We start from the raw sequence: 23,663 nt of genomic DNA, 5'->3' as shown, positions 1-23,663 counted from the left end.
TATTTATTTTGATTTTTGATTTTTATTTAATGTACAAAATGCAAACTAGAAATGTAATGCCAGAGGAATGGTGGATGGAAAGCTGCTGGCTTTATGTTGGTGGGGAGATTCCTGGTGGAAAAAACATTGAATCACTTAATCTTTGAGTTCATACAAACCCTTGTACCAAAAAACCTTGTGTGCCAGGCATTCTTGAGACATCACACTCAAGGTGGGTTTGACCTTGACTTCACCATTGAGTCCATAGGCATACAAATGTTCACACCAAATTTGAAGCATGTGCGTCAAGCCGTTCTGAAGTTGTGACACAAGCACGAAAGCTGGCCTTTGGAAAATGTAGTTCAGAGAAAGTCTAATTGTATGCAATGCATTAGGCTACCTGCTCATTCTGCACCCAGATAACAATTAGTCATTGAATCCATGTTAAATCAACATTACTTTGTCAACGTTAAAATCATTGAATCAACGTCGCACTGCAACATTGATTTTGAAGCAACGTTGAAATTCTAACTACAGATCAACGGGATTTCAATGGTATTTCCACTAAAATTAATATTGAAACAATGTTGAAATTACAACCAAACTAAAGATCAACGTGATTTCAATGGTATTTCAATTGATATTAAACCTCAGTAAACCACTATTAGCCTAATCTGGCAAAATATTGGGAAATTCATATCCTGCTTTATCTACAGCCAGGTTAAATTTGGCTAGGCCTACTGTAGGTATGTCTGGTTTAGGCTACACAAGCTTGCATAAATAACCATTGACAACTTGTTGTCAGTTAAAGGAGAATTCCGGTGTGATATTGACCTAAAGTGTGTTGAAACATGATACCGAGTGTGAACGTATGTCTCATAGCTCACCTCAGCTTGTCCCCTGTACTCAGAAATTTGCCGCTAGTTAGCCAATGCTAACAAGAGGGTTTCGTTGTGGTGCCTCGGGCATCGGCCTAGCCATGAAAATAAATCACTGTTTTACACCATTTACAAGGCTCAAAGTAGCTCGATGCTTCATTGGTAGACTTCCGAGGGCCTTGACATTTAAAACGAGACATGTTGAACTTTGAAAAAGCACTGGTAGTTTATTTACAAGACGATTTATACAGACAGTACCTTAAGGAATTTTACCGTTCGACGCCATCTTGAATTTAGTCACGATAAGTCGAGCGACGAGTACGAATGAACAGGTATGATAAGGGATCAGATTCCAAAAATAATTCAGTGGAAATGCATGGATTCCAGTTGCTGCTACTGGAAAGAGAGTTACATTGAGTTGCTTTATAATTAACTAGGGAAATATGTTTTTTCCATTCCTCGCTTATACACAAAAATGTGACATATCAAACTTAATATAAATATAATATGTTGCCAAATAATACTTTTGCATGCATGTACATGTTTAGGTGTATAGATACATGTATAGATGTTTTAGTAAAAACATATTTTGCTTGTTGTGCTTGCAAGAACTGTCCTTTCCATGACACGATAGTTCCCATATATTTCATGCATATATATCATATATCTCTAATACAGGCTGAAAAAAAACAGGAAAGGACAGAGGTAGGCTGAAGTAAGATGGCCAGGCTGTCCTCTTACACACACATTCTTCTAATCCAGTGTTTCTCAAAGTGTGGTCCTGGCTTAGCTATCCCAAGATAAGCCTATTGTGTAATATACTCTTCTATTGTGTAATAATCTACTCTTTTTTTTCTGTTATTTTAGCTAGGTGGTCCGTAAGGTTTTTTTTTTTATTGGTTAAGTGGTCCTTGGTCTGAAAAAGTTTGAGAGACACTGTTCTAATCCATCTTTTTAAACCTTGTTCCTTTATAAATTGTGGTGTATCATTAAGGTACGTTTTTGAATGCAATTACTCTGACATTTGACATTAGATAACCATAAAGCATGTTGACCAGAATAAGCTCATGAGCAATGGGCACAGCTAATTTCTGTTATTCTTGCTGTATATTAGCCTGACGAGCCAGGGCCCAGTTCCCCGAAAGCATCATAAGCCAAGCCTACAGTAAGAGCATTGTAAAGTCCCTCTTACAAACATTTTAAGATTTGCCGACTGTTTCCCGAAACCATCCTAGCTTAAGAGCGAAAAACACTCGTAGATCTACGAGTGCTCCAGAGTTCTCGTTACCGGCTAAGAGCATCTTAACAGGCACTTCTCACTGAGGTCACCAACAGGACAGGGGAATTACAACTTAGAATACATTAATTTGCAGTCATATTTCAGTAATTCTGACCAAAAGGCACTGCACGTATTAGAGAGGCCACCATGCCCACATAGTTTGGTCTACAAGCACATGGCTGGTATCATTGGAAAGCTGAGACCATGTAGATTTTTTTGAAACAGTCAGGATAACCCTGTGAAGTTCTCAGAAAGGGCCACAGAGGCTGGAATAAAGTTTTTTGTTATTGCCGTATACCAACACCATTGAACAGACCACATTTTTAGACTTTGGGTCACCTTCATAACCTGGGCTCTAGCACCAGGTCTTGTGGAGTTATGTGCAAAGTTTGGTTCAAATAGGAGAAAGTATTGATTTTTCACAATTATTTTTGTAAAGGTATACACCGCCGTCGACAATGATTCACACCCCTATTCCCTAGCTGCTAACAATGGCTGGGCCGTGGTGTATTTTTCGCATCAACAAGCGCTTCTTTTGTGCATTGAGATACACACGCATGGTCAAAGTCAATGACGACATCCCATACGTCGTTTAAAAGCTCTGGTCATTGGCTACAAGAATATGTCCATCATTTCGTTCTTACTTGTAAGAGGCCCACGTGACTGCCATTCCAAGCTTGCATGTCCAATAGAAAGGTGTAGCTGACCAAGCTTGTCTCTGCCTCGTCTTTGCTTCGTTTCTCGTGATTGGTAGATCCTACAGACACGTGACATGGCTCTTTGTGTTCGTGAGACTCAGGGAGGTACAAAAAAATTGGTCATCCTAGGCCCTACGGTTCTCAAGATATTCACAGAAAACTGTGTCTGCCCTACCCTCCTTTCAGGGGGTCCAGTCCAGCGGGGGGGCTACAGATCAAAACGAAAAGCGATGGTTCCATGCTATCCATGTGGGGTTACATGCCCACCAAGTTTCGTGTACCCCGGTCTTTCAGTGTCCCGGGAATCCTTGTTGGTTTACGGTCACTAAATGTACACATAAATTATTTTATTGTAAGGCCCCCGATGAACGAAAGTCCACGAAACTTGGCATGCATTCGGAGGGTGTCATAATGATCCTACACTTTCCAATTTCGTGCAGTTTTGACCATGTCAGCCAGAGATATTGTGATGAAAACACCTAATGTTTTGCTTTTTAATTTTTAACTAGGTGGCGCTATACATGAAATAAGTGATAATGGGATAGGTTGACATGCCCCCTTAAGACCAACATACAAAAAGAAGGTGGACCTCCTAGGCCCTACGGTTCTCGAGATATTCACAGAAAACTGTCTCCGGCCACCTACAGGCCAGTTGGTGTATAGTAACATAAATTAATTTATTGTGTGGCCCCCCATGAACGGAATTCCACGAAACTTGGCGTGCATTCAGAGGGTGTCATAATGATCCTACACTTCCAATTTCGTGAAGTTTTGACTATGTTAGGTCACAGATACCTGCGATTACAACACCTCATTTTTACTTTTTTGTGTTTAACTAGGTGGCGCTATACATGAAATGAGTGGTTATGGAATGGGTTGACATGGCCCTTTGAGATCAACATACAAAAAAAAATGGTCCTCCTAAACCCTATGGTTCTCGAGATATACAGAAAACTGTGTCTGCCCTACCCTCCTTTCGGGGGGTCCAGTCCAGCGGGGAGGCTACAGATCAAAACGAAAACAGGAGGTTCCATGCTATCCATGTGGGGTTACATGCCCACCAAGTTTCGTGTACCCCGGTCTTACAGTGTCCCGGGAATCCTTGACGGAAATTTGGACATGCGAAAAAAATAAATAAAAAAAATCTGACTAAAGCTATATGACCGCCGCTTCGCTGCGCGGCGGTCATAATTATTTATGTCTGTGTGTGGTATATAGCCTAGCCTACCTGGGATGCTTACATGCGGATGTCAAAGTTTTTCTATTTTCGTATTGATGTGAATTAAAGTAAATCCGAAGTTTAAACGGTAGGCCTAGCTGTGACGTGCAGTCACCTGACATCACCATCAAATTAGAGGATATTTCAGAACTAACGTGGACAGCTCCCCTTAAGAGCATCTTAAGAGCAGTGCACGCGAGTTCATGCTAAGGGCATGTTCGGGAAACAGTCAGAAAAACCAAACGAACGATCGTAAGGTGAATCATAGAAAACCTTTGTAAGAGCATGTCTCCGTCGTTATCGGGAGACGGGCCCTGGCCACGAATGATGTAATGGCCCAACTCGAGGGGCGACACCAAGCGTGCATTTGAAAATCTCACTGCATGCAATTGGATAAGACTATATGACCAGTGTTTACTGCCTATTTCTGGACTTCGACGCAATTGTATAACACTATGACCGTCATCTAATTAGCTTGCCTTTGGCCCACCTATATTAGATACGTCGATGTGATTGGCTCCCTGCAATACAAGTGGCAAAAGTAACGTGCATCAGTACTCATTGTCATTACTCATCATTACTTGCAGAGACAATTCAAATTGTGCTCTTGAGAACTCTGGATTTTCCAGGGTAAATGATACTAACATTATACTTAAAATTGCATGCCTTTATGATACTTAAATTGTCATAGGACTATACTTTTATTAGATTAGATTAGATTCAACTTTATTGCAGAGTACAGGTAGACCAATGAAATGCAATTGACATCCAACCAGAAGTGCAAAGAAGCATTAAATACCAAAGTGCAGGTTGAGTATGGTATTCTGTGCAGTTATGTAGATAATAGAGATTGATAATGTACAGTGTGTAGTTGGATAAATACAGGTTTTCCAGATGACATGTCTACAGAGACAGATAAGGAGTATAGAGGGTTATGTACAGAGAGTATAAATAGGCATTCTATATAAATAATATATATATATGAAATATACAGTTATACCCCTGGCAAATATTGATTTAATGCTGATTTTCTCTTTATCAATATGTTTGTTCTGACTGAAGATGACACTGTCACATGTCAAAAGTTTGTAAGACAATGTGGGAGAAACATGAAATCAAAAAATTTTTTTTTTTTGCTCTTGCACGTGCCGCGTTCAAAGTTGAACCATGTTAAATATAAATATAATGTGTAGTATTGGGTATTCGTATTAACATAATTGCAAAAATTTTAATTAATATTACATAAGCATGCTAAATTAAAAGGAATGAGGATGATAAGAGTGTATTCACAATGCACTGATACACTATTATTAATTACTTGTATTGCCTTTTAAGTACATTTCCACTACAATTGTGATGTTACAAAAGTACACTGCAACTGTATTCCGAATGCTCATGAATTCCGAATGCTCATGAATCACACATTTGTATGGTGCACTTTTAAAAGAGCACTAAAGTTTGTAAAAAGTTGTTTCATTTTAGTTATTTACACTTGAAGTGTATGGTTATGGTTATGGATACGCTTTTGTCCAAAGCGACATACAAATAAAAAACAATATAATACTTAAATTTAACAATACTTAAAATGTTGGTCAGACTATAATAAGGAGAATAGCAATAATAAACAATGTCAATTCAACCTAATGAAATAAACAATGAAAATTAGGGAAAAAAGCAATAATAAACAACTAGACTGGACAAGTAACACCGAGCACCTCTACAAAAGAGGTCAAAGCAGGCTAGACAAGCTGATCAGGCGGACTGGCTCTCTGGTTGGCATGGAGCTAGACTCCCTGGTGGCAGTGGTAGAAAAAAAGATACTGAATAAACTACTGACCATCTATCGATCTATCTATCTATCGATCTATCCCTCTCTGTCACCATCTCTCTCTCTCTCTCTGCTATCTTACTGTGCCCAGAGGTTGTGAGACCTTCCTGTGTGTTCAAGGGTTAGAACGTACAATATCTACACAGAGTTCAGAGGAACAACAGTGCCAGCAGGTAAACTTGGCCCAGGTGCTCATGAAAGTTTATCACTCCGCTCATTAAGGTGAGGGTTCAGCTGATTTGCTTTGGAAGGCACTCATGAAAGTCATGCGAAATTAAGTCACCAAATATCGTACTGTCAGGGTTACAAATATAGGACCCATGCGCAAGACTCTTTCTGACAGAAAACACACTTTAATCACACACACACACACACACACACACACACACACACACACACGACTTGGACTCGACAAAACAGAGAGACGATACGACAGAGAGACGATACGACAGAGAGACGATACGACAGAGAGACAGGGGGGTAGAAATAAAAAAACAAACACAGGACAATACACAAAATGGCCACCAGGGTGGCACAAAATAATCAGTCCAGTCCAGATCCTGACAGTTTCAGGTCACAGATATAACCTAGGGGACACAATGAAAATAAATTAACACTCCCCTCAATGTCAACACCATTTCTTTGGATTGATGTGCGACTTTAGAGTTGATGAACTCTGGTGATATGCAAATTCCTTGCTGCAGACATTGCAGAGGACTTTATTTTAATCAACACCATCAGGCCGTTTTTGAAAAGTAAATGTTCCAATCAATGATCTAGGCAGCACATTTTCTTCTCTCTCCGTCTTTTTACAGTCTAATGGTTACTGACTACAATGGCTCGGGGTCAAAGGTCATACGGAATTGATTAATCTGCGTTATTTGTTTTAATCAGTTATTTTTTCTCAAATTAATTAATCGAAATGAATCAGTTATTTTGACGGCCCTAGTACAAATATGATGCTGGAGGGTTCTGAGCCCTGATGAATATGACTCAAACTTGAGGTTTGGATGTTTTTTGTATCACATAATTAATCTGCCATGTCAATATCTATTATCGGGTAATGTCAGGCAACTTGATGAGTAGCTCTACTCATGAAATATTAATTGAGTTAAAAAAGGCCCTTTTACGGCCAATTTCACCATGAGTAATTTCAAAAAATTGGTTTGTTGGAGTGTTGCTCTCTCTGGCTTAAGCCTGTGGGTGTTGTAACTTTGTAGACCTCTTACATACACAAGCAGCTATTTAGCCCTGTCAGAAAAGGAAAAACTGGAAAAGCAGACCCTTATGAAAATAATTGAGAGGCTATAGTACATTTGTGGACCATTTGTCATCATAGATTTAAGAACCCAAAGAGTGTTCTTTAGACTGAGTTTATTAGGCAAGGAGTTATATTGTCTCCTGCATTGCACAACCCCTGCAGAGCCATGGGGACAACAGCTACAGGAACCTGAAGGGGGGGGGGGGGGGGAGTCACATTGTACGCGCAAGAGCTGTGCAAGAACTGTCCTGCCGCTGCATTGACCAAAGCGCAGTGCAAGCAGCATTTTGCTGATTAGCCGCTCTTGCACATGCCGCGTTCAAAGTTGAACCATGTTGAACTTTGACCTCAGCGCACTGCAAAATTTTGCGCTGAGCCCGGCGGCAAGCACAACACAAATCTTTGGGACATTACCTCAACCAAGAGCAAGCTAGCGGCGAGGGTAGCGCATGCCACGTACAATGTGAACCCCCCCTTAAGTCAGGTATTCTCAGACAAGATAAGGGTAGTTCTCCAGGTTAAACTGGACAACAGGCAGTCACATGACTCCCCTCTATCCAATGCCTGTTCAGTAAATAATGCCCCCTCCCTTTCTCTGCAACACCCTCCATACAAATTCCCTCAGTCTGTGGGGAAGACTCAGTAGGAGCAAAAACAAGTCACAGACAGACAGAGAGACAGAGAGACAGACAGAGAGAAACCAAACATTGTGGCAAAAAGAAAAGGACATATATTTATTGTGATACAGAAACAGAGAGAAGGGAGAGAGAGATTGAGAAAGAGAGAGAGAGAGAGAGAGAAAGAGAGAGAGAGAGAAATAACAGCAGACAGAGGACACGGGGAGTAACCAGAACGTGAAGCTAGTACAAACAGATAGCGGAAAGGTGTGTGTGTCATGTCTGAGTCCAGCATGCTGCTGCTGGCCGGCCTGGTGCTGCTCCTGCTGCTGCTGGCCTGGAGGAGGAGGGGGACACGTGGGCTTCCACTGCCCCCAGGACCCACTGGACTGCCCCTGCTGGGAAACCTGACCCAAGTGGACAAGAGAGCACCCTTCAAGACCTTCATGAAGGTGAGCAAAGTAGCACTTTGGGTTTGCCTGCAAAATTATCCTATCATAGCTGTGCAAGTATGTGCATGAAAAGACCCTGCTTGTGGTTTTAGAAAGTTGGTACTTGACAGTATCGACATAAGAGTGACATGACATTGTCATGAACACATGAAACCTAATCCTAACCCTAACCCTAACCCTAATCCTAACCTCTAACCCTAACCCTAACTATAAAACCTAACCCTAACCCTAAACCTAACCCTAACTTGTTATGACAAAAACTGAATGTCACTTGATAACAGAAGCGACATGTCATAAAAGTTTATGACACGTTCATGACAGTGTCATGTCACTCTTATGTCAACACTGTCAAGTAAAGTGTAACCATACTTGTTCTTTCATCGCGAGTGGTCCAAAAGGACCGTAAACAATAAGGGCTGGTTTGCCATACATGGCATGGGTTAGGCAGAATTAGGCATGGATTAGGGTATTTACAGAGGAACTCCAAATTATGAAACTCCCCTGATTCTGTTTTTTTCTTTCTCAGTGGAGTAAGCAGTATGGGCCGGTCATGACTGTGAACCTTGGGCCTGTGCGGATAGTGACCCTCTGTGGGTACCAGGCAGTGAAGGAGGCCCTAGTGGACCAGGCTGATGACTTCACAGGAAGGGCACCAGTTCCGGTTATGAACCGGGTCGTCAATGGATACGGTAAGATCATAAAAAATAAATAATTCTGGTTGTCTACTAAAAGTGATCTTGTGGTTATTGATTGCCGATCTGGCTGTTTATGATCAGGCCATCAACTCTATGCAGTCTGTTGATTTTCTTCGTCAGGTCTGGCCATCAGTAATGGTGAACGCTGGCGTCAGCTGAGACGCTTCACACTGAGCACGCTCAGAGACTTTGGGATGGGCCGCAAGAAGATGGATCAGTGGATTCAGGAGGAGAGCCGACACCTGCTGGATAGCCTGAGACAAACCAAGTGTGAGTCTGTGTGTGTGTGTGTGTGTGTGTGTGTGAGGAGGAGAGCCGACACCTGCTGGAGAGCCTGAGACAAACCAAGTGTGAGTCTGTGTGTGTGTGTGTGTGTGTGGCAAACAAATATGTGCATTTGATTAAGTAGGGACAAAACCAGGCAATTTCATATACCAGGCCTTGCCATGGTCTTGCTTGGCACTACAGGGCCACCATACATTCTCTAGATCTCTCTCTCTCTCTCTCTCTCTCCTTCAGCGGTCCCTTTTGACCCCACGTTCTTCCTGAGCCGTGCCGTGTCTAACGTGATTGGTGCTCTGGTGTTTGGACAACGCTTCAGCTACGACGACACTAACTTTCTGCGTCTGCTGGAGATTATCTCAGATTCGGTTCGCTTCGGAAGCACACCATGGGCACAGGTAGAAAAATTACACGAACTAAAACAACTCTTATAACTATTAGATTAGATTAGATTAAATTAGATTCAACTTTTTTGTCATTGTACAGAGTACAAGTACAAAGACAACAAAATGCAGTTTGCGTCTAACCAGAAGTGCAAAAAAGCAGAAAAGTGCAATGTGATATACAAAGTATAGACAGGTGGTGCATAGACCAGACAAGAACTAAAGTGCAGTGTAAACAGTACTATACAGTTGGTTTACAGAAGGTGGTTTAGAGTAATATAAATTAAATATAAATGTGTGCAGTGTATTAGCATTTACCTTATAAAAGCAGAATAAATATGGCTATGTAATATTCACAATGTATAAACAACAATGTACTGGGGCAATTCCACGGAAAATTGACTTTTTGTCACATCCATAACGCCAGTGAAATGCCTTGGCATTTGTATGATGTGAATGATAACATTCATTTTTTGTGCATTTTTTCTCATGTACATTCTTCAGCCAAAAATAGCAAATGCTCAAATTTCATGTAATCATTCACATCATACCATACCATCACATTTTATTGGCGTTATGGATGTTACAGAAAACGCAATTTTCCACGGAATTGCCCAGTGGCAGTACCATTATAATAGTAGTAAGAATAATATAGATATATGCAGTGTATTAAAATAATATATTATATAAAAAAATATGGATAATAATAATAAATATGGATATTCAGTATGAACCATATAGACAGATATGTACAGTATGTACAGCTATGTGCAGTGTGGTAACAGCACCATTGTATTGCAGAAACAGTAACATTATAAGAGTAGTAAGAATAAGTGTATGTGCAGGATGAATAATATGAAGAGCAGTGGAATATTACTATGTGTACGTGTAATTACAGTATGTACATCTGTAAATAAATGGGGGCTTAGTTGGTTGGTTGTCACGGGATGCAGCGTTCAGTAGAGTGACAGCCGCAGGACAGAAGCTTTTTCTAAACCTGCTGGTTCGGGTGCGGAGAGACCTATAACGCCTCCCGAAGGGGAGCGGGGTGAACACTCTGTGGTCGGGGTGAGTCTTTGATGATGCATCGCTTGCCCTGGATGGCCTCGATGGAGGGGAGTGAGGAACTGATGCGTTGGGCAGTTTTCACCACCCACTGCTTTTCGGTCATAGGCAGAGCAGTTGCCATACCAAACTATCCAATTACAGAGGGAGGTATTGATGGCCAGTTCACTGAGTTCGGAGTTTAGTGATTAGTTTGGAGGGGATGATGGTGTTGAACGCTGAGCTGAAGTAAATTAACAGCATTCTCATATAGGTGTTGCTATTGTCAAGGTGGGACAGGGCAGAGTGAAGTGCCATAGAGATGGCATCCTCTGTGTTCTCCTGTTCTGACGGTAGGCAAATTGGTAGGGATTGAACAGTGCAATAACTTTGCTTATTATTAAATATTAAGTATGACTATGAAAAGACAAGAATGGATTAGTTTAAAACTTAAAAGATCCAGATATTAAAAAGAAAATCTGTGTGGGCGCATGTTCTCTTTGCTCCAATAGGATTACTCGTCCACTTGTGTGTTCCTAGTGTTGGACTATGTTTCTCCTGATCCAGACTACAACCCTTCTTCCCCACAGCTGTACAACATCTTCCCCCGTTTGATGACTTACGCACCCGGCCCCCACCAAAAATTCTTCCAACGCGTTGAGAAACTTAAGGAGTTTGTAATAGGGAAGATCCACCAGCACAAGGAGACTCTGGACCCAGACAACCCTCGAGACTTCATCGACTGTTTCCTCATCAGACTCGAGCAGGTAGGCAGGAGACAACTGATATGATTTATAGTGGGCTAGCTGAGTAAACCCATATGGAAAAGGTCTACAAAAATCATGTAGTAATCATACTTTTCAAAACATTTCAATATAATTCAATACATTTCATATTACCATGATACCCTTTAACATGCATGGTTGATCAAAAATGAAACATACATATTTCTATTTCTGCATGAAAGTGGTCATAATGATTTGTGTGAACATGCTGATACTGACAGTATACATATGAAAAACATTATACTAATATACATTTGTTGCCAAAGTGAATTCAGTCAGTTCATTTCAGCAATGCATAGGCTGTATTTGAGACATTTTGCTCATGTTGCTTTTGAACTTTACATTCTATCAAGTACATTTATCAAGTAGCCTGCTAATACATTTCTGTATTAGCATTAATCTCTGGCATGGACTTTAGTTACATGTCTGACATTCAATGAGAGATAGCCTACAACAACATGCATAATCAAACTTTACAAAGTGTGCAGAGCAGACAGACATGATGTATAGCCTGCTACAAGCTAACCACGTCCCATCATTCTCACTTACCATATGTGTGTCTGTCTCTTTACTGTATCAGGAGAAAGACCTTCCCACCACAGAGTTCGTCTATGATAATCTAGTCTCCACTGTCCTGAACCTTTTCTTTGCTGGCACAGACACCACCAGCACAACCATAAGATATTCTATCATGCTTCTTATCAAACATCCAGAGATACAGGGTAGGGCTCGAATACACACACACACACACACTACTAGAACATCATAATGCTTTAGAAGTGCAGCATGTTCATTTACTAACAGTTATACAGACTTATGTCAGTTTCCAAGATACATTATGAGTACTTTATAAACAATTATGTATACCTATAACACTTTAAACACATTATGTTGTCTGTCTGATTTCTAGAGCACATGCATAATGAGATTGAGACAGTGATTGGCGCACATCGCATTCCACAAATGGAAGACAGGAAGTCCCTCCCCTACACTGACGCTGTCATTCATGAGGCCCAGCGCTACCTGGACCTCGTGCCCCTCAATTTCCCCCACTATGCCACTAAGGACATCTCTTTCAGAGGCTATGCCATCCCCAAGGTCTGTCCACTCCACATGTCAGTGGAACACCTCTTGCTCTGCTCTCTGCCACTGTACTACACAGCCTACACGCCTGTGTGATAACCCAGGTTTGGCTCCAGAACAGGTTTACTTTGTAACGGGATCTTTGCGATTGCTTGATGTTCAGTAACAACTGACTGTTGTATCGAGTGGGCAGCCGTTGCCTACTGGTTAGTGAATCAGACGGAGGGGCAGCCGGTTCGATCCTCGACCACGACCGCTAGGAAATGTATGTGTGTGTGTGTGGTTTACAGAAACAGCGCTGTCCCATGTCCACACACACACGTGCCCTTGAATCCTCAACTACTCTGCAGCAGCAGCAATGGCTGTCCACTGATCTGGATGTGTGTGTGTACCGACTACTAACTCTGTGTGGTCACTGCTCCTAGTGTGTGTGTGTGTGTGTTCACTAACCACAGATGGGTCAAATGTAGCAGAAGAATTGAATAATAGTATCTATCTAGTGATTTCATTACACTAGTGATAGACTGTTTGATCAGCTGATCAGTTTGATCAATCAGACTGATTAATGGCGTAATGTGTCGTAATTGTCGCTGGCAGAGTAAAGTGCTCACAAGGCCGATTAAAAAAAAATGTCTGCAGACAGGCAGCCCCCTTTATGTTGGCATCAGCCATTGATAAACCCCATATCTGTCAATCACTAAATAACGCTAAATTACACAGCATTGAATGATGTACTGTTGCTGCAATTAAAGGCTGACGCATGCTTCGAACCTCCTACTCATACACTGACACTCATGCCTGAGCAATAAGAGGAAGTCTAACATGAGGAATAAACAGATAAATAGGGCAAGCCAAATTGGAAGTCTTTGGGTATGTGAGGTGCTCTGAGGTCAACAGTCTACCCATCAATCCTATCATACCCCAGTCTTACTGATTTCATGGGAAAAGCAGCTATCATTGGGGCAGCCATGGCCTACTGGTTAGCGCTTCGGACTTGTAACCGGAGGGTTGCCGGTTCGAACTCCGACCAGTAGGAACGGCTGAAGTGCCTTTGAGCAAGGCACCTAACCCCTCACTGCTCCCCAAGCGCCGCTGTAGCAGGCAGCTCACTGCGCCGGGATTAGTGTGTGCTTCACCTCACTCTGTGTTTACTGTGTGCTGAGTGTGTTTCACTAATTAACGGATTGGGATAAATGCAGAGACCAATTTCCCTCACGGGATCAAGAGTATATATACTTATTTGGCTCTGCTTTAGCGTCACATCTGTAAAATGCTAATGAAGAAATGCTAATGAGATTACAGCGTACTGTATGTGAGAAAAGTGATAAAAAAGCCTAATTACAGACAGCTGTGGAGATAAAACTTACTGTTATGTGTTATACGTCCTGACCTCTGACTCCTTGCAGGACACCGTGATCATTCCCATGCTGCACTCTGTGCTCCGGGACGAGGACCAATGGGAGAGCGCCTGGACCTTCAACCCTGACCACTTCCTGGACAAAAATGGCAACTTCAAGAAGAACCCAGCCTTTTTCGCCTTCTCGGCAGGTGTGGAGAGTTTGGTTTGTTTGCTGTTTATGAAAGAAGTCTGCAGAGACATATTTAATTCTAACTTTTGTTAGGCATTATATTGGCAAATGTAGGCTATTACTGTATAGGTAACATTAATGGTAGATATGTCTTTGGCTATAAAAATATTTCTTTGCTTGCTATATTGAAAAGGTTCACAAATCTTAATGTGTAGTCTATTCTAGACACACACTCTGCCCTTAATCTCAGTGTGAAAACAGAGCTGAAATTGTCTCATATGAGTTAAGCATTAAGCACAATCTTGTGATTCTTGCAAGTACCAACAGTGAAAATGAAAATATGGGTATGTTGGTGTAGCACTGTTTGATGAGTTGGCATGTAGGTTAGTGAATACACCTGCACTCGTAAAACAGTTAGCGGTGTAGAATGTTCCGGCACTCATGGTTCTTATAAAGCAGTGGGTCACTTAACGCTACCGTAACACACTAACAATAGTGTCACAATAAGGCAGCATGGAAACTATTTACACACAGAATAATGAGTTACAAATCTGCACAGTACCATAATGTCCTGCTATTTACATTGATTGATTCATCAAAATAATACACATGGTTACACATGGGAATGCATTTCTTTTCATTTTTCTTTCTGATTGAAGCACAATTTGAATTCTATTTTATTTGAATATATGGGCACCACAGTTAATACACAGGTGCGTTTTTATTTTACAGAAAATACTGTCATGTGGTTTATACACAAGGCGGTTGGCTAACTGCTGAGTTTACTTGACAGATGCTTTTATTCAAATATATAAAAGGATAACAACAGGAAAACACAACACAACCAGGATGATAGGATGCTTTGTCAGATTACTATAGATGCAATACGTGTGTGTGTGTGTGTGTGCATGTGTCTATGTGTGTGTGTGTGCGCGCGTGTGTGTGTGTGTGTATTTCTCAGGTAAGCGGGCGTGTGTGGGTGAGTCATTGGCGAGGATGGAGCTTCTGCTCTTCCTGGTGTCCATAGTGCAGCAGTTCCACCTCAACACCCCTGGAGGACCATCCAGCATTGACATAAAGCCAGAGTTCAGCAGCTTTGGGAACATACCCCGCCAATACGAGCTTATCGTCATCCCCCGTTGATTAGCCATGGTACTACAGGACAGTATACCTAGAATCTCAGCTCATGAGGCTCTTTTCAAGGGTTTTTTCTGAACTGGAACATGTGAACTGATTGTAAATCCAGACTACTGCTATTACCATTACTATCACAAGGATCACTCAGCTGAATTGCCACTCTTTTGCAGTGTTTCTATCAGTCTAAATTGTTGCTTAGTGTATTAAAGATGGTTTGCATTTAATCGGCACTATATGATCTACATTCAATATAGCTATTACTTTTGTTACACATGTCTCCTCATCTGACTTTTGGTGTGAATGTGTGGTAGACCTATAATTTAGGGCCTTTTGTTATCCTATGGATTTGCACATATGCTGAAGATAGATATGCATCAAACATTTACACAGTGACGATTCTAGACATTTTTGACAAGGGTGGCACTAGTGAGGCACTGATTAATTCTAGAGTGGTATGAGGCAAAACATCAAGATAAACAGAAACAGGCTCAAGATGTGAAATTAGCACAAATACATTAGGGAAATCATGCACCAAACACCATACTCATAAATTGAAGGACAAAAAAAACACCAATACCATACTCACATAAAATGTCTTTGTATTTTAATAAAAAATTATAAAAATATAAAAGTATCGGTAACACTTTCTATGAAGGTTGTATTTATAACGCCCTATGAATGCATTCATAATGTTTTATAAGGTGTCTATATAGCATTGTAATGCTCATTATTACCATCTATATGTATTCACAAGTCTTCATAACCAACTTCATGATGCATTATGACAGCTAATTATGAATGATTATAATTTTAATCTGAATAATGCATTATAAATATGTCAAGATCTGCCTACTCACTTGTCAGTTTTATGATGCATCATAACTGCTTCTCTCTGCTAAATGCATAGTGATGCATAAAGAGTTTTGACTTCTACTGTAGTCCTATATATCTATAGCTATAAGTATATGTAATAAAGTTATAATAATTTATACATCTCCCTACAGCACACAGTTATAAACAGCTATGCAATATCATAAGTGTTATTTGTCAGCTCTAAGTAAAGCGACAAGAATATGACCCTATTATGAACAGATATAAGTTTACTGAGTAATTAAAGGGTGCAATGAACTAAGTACCGAGTCTAGCATCTTTACCCCACATGCACAATATTATAAATTACTATGTTAATGTCATAGGTGTTATTTGTCAGCTTTAGGTAAAGTAGAGCAAATTAAGTGTTGTTATAAATAGCTATAAGGTTATTATAAACAAATATGAGACACAATGAAATGAGAGCTTGGACAGTAAAGACAAAAGGAATGCATTTAGTTCATCTTTTTTTATTTAAACCAACACACATATCAATGCTCTGAGCACATTACACAAACACTATGAGACAGGCAAAAAAGTGACAGAGCATGGTCCTATATTTTGTAGTGGTAAAATCGTTCGATTCAAAATAGACCTACTTAGCACTCATGTACATTGTATTTTCTTATATCATGTATGATGCGTCCAAGTATGTGTGACCCATGATTTCTGGCAAGCCAGTACTCCCACTCTATAACTTTCAGGTGTTGTTTTAAAAGTTTTGATGAACGATTGCCACGATGCCGCCAAACATCCATTTTAAAGGTCTGCCATGCACGTTCTAAATTCTGAGTGTGGGCTCTGGTAGTTGGATCAACAACATTTCTTTTGTGACATACTGTGTAATGTCTGAAGCCCAACTCTGTTAATACCCTGTAGTACGCTCTCCACTCATCAGAGATGATAACCGAGCCCCTTCTAATATGACGCTGAATGATTGGCAACAGATCATTGTGTGACCGTCCTCGTACAATCTTCAGAAGAGGCCTTCGGGTCTTCTGTTCAACCTCCAGAATACCAAAAACCCATTTTTTAGTGCGGCGCCAGGATGGACCAACCCGTCCACAGTTATACTGCAAACACAGTAATATGTAATATATATATATATATATATATATATATAGTATATCTGAGTGTGTGGGAGGGGGGAGGACTACTTTACCTTTCTCTTATGTGAGAAATTGCTTTCATCAAGCATAACAAAACGACGGACACCAACCCTCATTTTTCCACGTTTGAGTTTGTTTACTGCTCGCACACAGACCTGAGAGCAAAAAGACAGGACATCGCAGGCTGTCTTGTTCACATAACTGCTTTCTATAACCTTGACTTTTTTCAGATGATCAAATTTATAATTATGTTTTAGTGATGGTGGAACACAAACTTTAAGAGCAACTTTGAGAGAACCAATTGCAGAAGAGAAAGCATGCAATATATAGTATTAGAAGATAATTCCATATAGTCCAAAAAGTTTTTTTCTCTTTTAGGAATGATTAGGACTTTTTTGCATTAACTGTTCTCAATGTCTCGTTTTAAATGTCAAGGCCCTCGGAAGTCTACCAATGAAGTATGGAGCTACTTTGAGCCTCGTAAATGGTATAAAACAGTGATTTATTTGCATGGCTAGGCCGATGCCCGAGGCACCCCCATCGAAAAACTGTTGGTGGCATTGGCTAACTAGCACCAGATTTCTGAGTGCAGGGGACAAGCCGAAATGAGCTATGAGACATACTTTCACACTCGGTATCATGTTTCAACACACTTTAGGTCAAAATCACACCGGAATTATCCTTTAATTCTGATAGATACTGTAGTGCAGTATCTCAAAGTGATTTTTGCAAATATTCTGTCATATCTTTACATACAACACTATAGAAATGAAACTTTGATACAATTTAAAGTAGTCGTTGTACAGCTTGAATCACAGTATAGATGTATTGTTCTCTTAAAATAACTCAACATACAGCCATTAAAGGTAGGATCCAAGAGGTTTTTCTGGAACACTTTGTAGTATACATCTGAAAATCCCCTTCACACCCCAATTGCAACCAATTCATTAAATGCACTAAATAAAAAATAGTGCATGTGCTAATTGTACCCAAACTGTCATTATTTTGTATGAGAACCCATTTTTATGCAATGCCTTAAACAGTCTTAAGTGTTGATGTCAGTGTTTGGAGTTGTTATTGCAGCCATGGTATTAACTAGCTTTGTTTTTGTTCTTGTACCTCTCTCTTTTTAGTGAGGGATCATCCTAAGATATGTTGCCGCTTTAGAGGCCTTTAAAAAGGGGCAGTCAATGAAAGCTGCCTTTGCGGCAATCGGAGTTGACCGAAATTCAATTTCACGTACCGCCATCATTGCAGAAGTACACTTGGCAGCACCTGAAGTGTTCGAAACCTTGAAATGGAATAAGAGAGAACGGAGACACTTTCTGCATTTATTGAAAGATGTCGAGCAACCCTAACTCCAGACATTTTAGAGAAAATTAATAAAATGAAAGTGGATGGGGAGCTGCTTCCTATGGCACAACATTAGGTCTCAGGGTTTAGGTGTAGGGCTTACCAGATTAACGTTTCCTTCATTGTAGTTTAATGGTCTAAAGACCTAGTTCGATGAGAAGGTCACTTGGTGCCTACTGTCAGGCTGTTGGCCTATTCACACAGCATTTTTTTTCACACACACATCACATCTGGAAGACTGGCATGCGATAGATAGATTTAGAGATAGATTTCAGTGTCATTGTGAGTTCTATTCTATCACCACTACAAAATATAGGACCAAGCTGTCCCCTTTTTTTGGCTTGTCTCATTGTGTTTGTAATGTGCTCAGAGCATTGATGTATGTGTTGGTTTAAATAAAAAAGTTAACTAAATGCTTTCCTTTTGTCTTTATTGTCCAGGCTCTCATTTCATTGTGCCTCATATTTGTTTATAATAACCTTATATCTATTTATAACAACACCTCATTTGCTCTACTTTACCTAAAGCTGACAAATAACACCTATGACATTAACATAGTAATTTATAATAGTGTGCATATGGGGTAAAGATGCTAGACTCGGTCCTTAGTTCATTGCACCCTTTAATTACTCTGTAAACTTATATGTGTTCATAATAGGGTCATATTCTTGTCACTTTACTTAGAGCTGACAAATAACACTTATGATATTGCATAGCTGTTTATAACTGTGTGCTGTAGGGAGATGTATAAATTATTATAACTTTATTACATATACTTATAGCTATAGATATATAGGACTACAGTAGAAGTCAAAACTCTTTATGCATCACTATACGCATTTAGCAAAGCAAAGTAGTTATGATGCATCATAAAACTGACAAGTGAGTAGGCAGATCTTGACATATTTATTATTTAAAATTATAATCATTCATAATTAGCTGTCATAATGCATCATGAAGTTGGTTATGACGACTTGTGAATACATATAAATGGTAATAATGAGCATTACAATGCTTTATAGACACCTTATAAAACATGAATGCATTCATAGGGCGTTATAAATACAACCTTCATAGAAAGTGTTACCATTTATTTCTTTATTAAATTTTCCTTTTTCTCAGAATAAATTTGCTTCCCTTCAAAGTTGGATTTTTCTCTCATTGTTTTCATTGTGAGATTACAAGAAATCACCAAAAAAGTGATTAAAAAGGTGCCAATAATTCTGGAGGGTATTGTCAATTGTGAATTGGTTTGGTATAGAAAAAGGTAAGTCTTGCTTAAAAGGTGAGCAGTTTGCATCTACAATATAGTTGCAAAATACAAAATGTGGTTGTAAGCTGTTAAGAATTCATCTATTCTTGTGTATTTATTGTGGACTATTTATTGTTGCAAGTATGTGGTGTATGTCTTTGCCTTACCACAAATGAAGTTACCTCATTGAGCAACCTATTTTGAATTAAAGTTGAATTTGTGTGTTATAAAGTCACTCATTTCATTTTGAATTATGGAACAGAACAACAACAAAGACATGTTTAATGCAGAACTAGCTAAAAGTCTTTATTTTCTCAGAATGAAGGAAGGCACTAGCAGCCGCTAGAACAGATCAAAAACTGCCAGCGTCTATCCCTGAAAACACAAACAAAAAAAGAAAATTAGACACAGTTTGCATTCACATTGTTCAATAAATTTTATCCATGGCCTATTAAAAAATAACTTGAATGATCATTGGTGGAAAACGCGACACAAGGCTTTTTCTTCTCTTACACTTAATAAAGTCATGAACTTTTCGCCATGCGCTCCACTTTAAAAACCATTACGCCCCTGACCAAGAAAAACCTGGGGCTGGTTTCCGAAGCCTTCTTAAAGGGACACCAGGCAACGTTTTCGTGTTAATTAATCATCTTCGTAAGTCAGTATATGGTTAAATGACTCATTACAGGGCGAATGAAGACTCTCTCGCCCACTCCTACTGCCTGTAGGAAGAATATCCCGCTTGCAAGTTCAGTGTATCGTACCCACCGACATTCAGTCTCACAAAGTGTCAGACATCGCAAGAAGCAGGATCAGTTTACATCCTGCATCCACAGCACAGAGGCAGGCTAACGAAACGCTAGCGATTGTTGTATGATTGATGTGTATAATGGCAGACTCAGACCCGGCAAAGAAGCAGCGAAAACCCTTGATGGAAGATGCAAAGAAAAGGAAAAGAGCTTCAGACCGAGCGAGGGCTCGCACACGTATCGAAACATACAGACACTAGGCGTAGTTTCGTAGAGAAAAAGCATCCTTTAACGCTACGTAAATCGTAACCTCTACCTTAGCTCTATCTTATCATTTTCACGCATTTCCCGAAAGGTACTTTGCTATGAATGTCTTTCGTAGGCTACATCGTTCGTTGGCAGCCTAAGAGTGGTCTGGAGCACCCTTAGAACTCTCTTAGCTGTTTAGGCTCTCGACGTTAGTCGCTGCCACTGTAGCCTACAGCAATCTTTAGAAATCTTTGTTGTGCATACAACTCATATGGTACAATATCACTGTTTTGGTTCGCCAATGATATTATGTAAGTAGGCTAAGGCTCTTCTACAATGTTTAATGTGGGGGATTGCTTTCATGTTTAATGAAAAAGCCTCCTGAATTAAAGAGGCTGCTGGTCAATCAGCTGTGATTTAAAAAAAAAAACCTAAAAAAAGGCCTAAGTTCTTTATGGAGTCATGAAGGATGGCGTAAGGAGTAAAAGGTGTTAGGAGGTTATAGCTGGTCATGCTGACAGATTGCGGATCGCTTCCCCCTACAGACCTTGTAAAAACTTAGTTAATTAAGGGTTATTTCATTTCTAATTTTTATTATCAAATGCAATTAATAATTTCATCCATGTTGAAGTAGCATGAATGTTAGTCCTGCTGGAGGCGATATTTGAGCAATGTTTTTTTGTGTGTGCAAAGAACACACTATCCAATCAATCCATGTCAACCAATTCAGCACCTTCAGGGTGGACAGTGCCTTGTATTTCGGACGTAAGGAGCTTTTGGTAAGAAGACTCTTAAGGGACATTTCGGGAACCAAGAACATAAAGGTAAACAACTTTGGTGAGGTTTAGCCTACCTTTGGCGTCTTTGTAGCTCGCTAAGAGTGAACGTTATCGAGAAACCGGCCCCTAGTCTATAGCGAAAGTCGCATAAAGCACAGCTGAAGGTGCACTGTCAAGAAATGTAAGTAGGGGGAGACCGGGGCTGGTTGGAACACTTTTCACTCTCGGCTATATTTCTCCGTCTTACAATGCGTTGAAATTGTCAAATTGTGATTAACTGAAAGCTTGGGATCTCAGCTACAAAATGTATACATTCAATGTCAACAAATTATCCTTTGTTTTGAGTTATATATGATTAAAGTGGTGTTGTGCACATGTGCCAACCTGCCCCATGCACGGGGTTGGTTGGCACATGTAGTCGGGGTTGGTTGGAACACCTATGTTATAGTCCTTTGCAGTACCCCTTTTGCTTTTGTTTGAAGTGCTCATCTATATCACTGCCTGTAGGGCTTTGCTGATGTCTTTCCTGTGTGTTTTTCTTCAGTAGGGCCCACCGTCAAGACCAATTTGGTCCCTACCGATTTTTTTTTAATTCAAATGTTTAAAAATGTCTGAAATGCTTCCAAATGTAAAACTATGTTCAGTAATTACAATAACAATGCTAAAATAAAGATTGATGATGTTTTTATGTGTAAAATACAAAGTTTATAGATTTGTCACAAAATAGCCATAGGGAATGTATGTGCCAACCAACCCCAAAATCAGTGTGCCAACCTGCCCCGCCCACATTAGGTCAAACTTTTTTGCACAAATGCTGTTAGCCTGCTATTATCAGTCACCTCAGGTTTTCAAACTTCATTTTAAGATATAGATGAGTCCCCTAGCAATCAATTATAATCAATATTTTTTATATATCCCTAATTATTACGTATTATATATTTTGTGGGAGGTGCTTATTCTAAGTTTTGACACTACAAAATTAAAATGTTGTTCTCACCTAAAGGGTTAATGACCTGGAGACCAGTTACATACATGAGTTTACTCTACTCAATAAGGCCGTCAGTTTAGTGTTGGAATTTTGTTGCAGCTCCCTCTAGTAGCCTGGATATTAACAGTGTTTCAACCTGCCCCTGTTCCAACCAGCCCCGGTCTCCCCTAGCCCTTAGCAACCAGTCCCAAACAACTCCTCTGCTATCAGCTGAATGTGGACTGGACATACCCTACATTAAATGTCTATAAGCTTTGTGCCTCTGACCATCCAATTCTGATCACCACGACAAGGCCCTATTTCTTCTTACAGGTAATAGATAAAGTACTCACTCATGCTTGTTCTCATGGTAGCTGGAGGCCCCAACTAGGTAATAACCTGAGGGAACAATATAATCCAGGGGACCATCAAAATTGTTCTGATAACTAGTCCAAGAGCAGCTACCAGTGCAGTAGCCGCCTCCTCCACAGCACGTGAAAGACCATCTGTCAGAATAAACATAAACAATTAATTATTCACCAGTATACACATCTTTGTGGTTCGACAGTGGTTCCGCATTATTTGCTGCTTAACTTCACTTCAGCAATAACTTACTAAATCTTGATCTAGCAAATCAGAAATACAGTATACACTGATGGTCAAACGTGGTGTAAAAGTTCACCTGGGATCAGAAGTTTAGAAATTAAAGTATATATTAGAATTTATTTTTAAGTACCTTCTGTCCTCATGATGATTGTCATGATAACTGCCAATCTCTGTAATCACTTTGTGATAAGGGCACTGGAAGTTTAGATCGTCATCAAAACCATTCACATCATAGTAATTTAAACAGCCTGAGACAGATGTCAAAGTGTATTTGCACGAAAAATTCCAAAGCCGGTCTTCATGTTCATTCTTGTGTTGACTGTAAAGAGAGAGGAACTGAACTGAATAGACCAATAAACACACTTGAACACACACAACCATTTAAAATCATATAGACTTCATCAATCAGTTCTCCACAGTATCAAACCTATGACCAAACCTTTTACAAAAATGTCTGTACTGTACATCAGAAACAGAATAACTTTGTTGGTTCTTTTGATTATAAGCTATATGATGTTTTGAGTATGCCTAATTTAAGCAAAGATCAACAGGGTTTGTGTACTGGATAGTGAAGACAATC

At 39.9% G+C, this 23,663-nt stretch overlaps 1 protein-coding gene across 1 annotated transcript; it reads left to right on the top strand.

Annotated features, from left to right (window-relative positions):
- Positions 1-8,037: 8,037 nt before the first annotated feature.
- LOC143122702 (cytochrome P450 2G1-like) lies at positions 8,038-15,741 on the top strand. Its single transcript, XM_076283497.1, has 9 exons — positions 8,038-8,211; positions 8,738-8,900; positions 9,027-9,176; positions 9,426-9,586; positions 11,206-11,382; positions 11,981-12,122; positions 12,311-12,498; positions 13,890-14,031; positions 14,974-15,741. The coding sequence occupies exons 1-9, from the start codon at positions 8,038-8,040 to the stop codon at positions 15,153-15,155; spliced, it is 1,479 nt and encodes a 492-aa protein (XP_076139612.1). The 3' UTR covers positions 15,156-15,741.
- Positions 15,742-23,663: the final 7,922 nt, after the last annotated feature.

This window comes from Alosa pseudoharengus, unplaced genomic scaffold (assembly GCF_046254945.1).
Source record: "Alosa pseudoharengus isolate Yale_2024_CS ecotype anadromous, Long Island Sound unplaced genomic scaffold, YU_APseudo_1.1 YU_APseudo_1.1_scf_14, whole genome shotgun sequence".
In the NCBI taxonomy this organism is placed as follows: domain Eukaryota; kingdom Metazoa; phylum Chordata; class Actinopteri; order Clupeiformes; family Clupeidae; genus Alosa; species Alosa pseudoharengus.
The sequence above is the reverse complement of the archived record's forward strand: the minus strand, read 5'-3'. Positions and strand labels throughout refer to the sequence as shown.

What these genes read in the sequence shown, in the direction of transcription:
- LOC143122702 (XM_076283497.1), top strand. Translation starts at nt 8,038, where the DNA reads ATGTCTGAGTCCAGCATGCTGCTGCTGGCCGGCCTGGTGCTGCTCCTG. An exon ending in CCGGGTCGTCAATGGATACG is followed by an intron (nt 8,901 to 9,026) that starts GTAAGATCATAA and finishes TTTCTTCGTCAG; the next exon opens with GTCTGGCCATCAGTAATGGT. An exon ending in GAGGCTATGCCATCCCCAAG is followed by an intron (nt 12,499 to 13,889) that starts GTCTGTCCACTC and finishes GACTCCTTGCAG; the next exon opens with GACACCGTGATCATTCCCAT.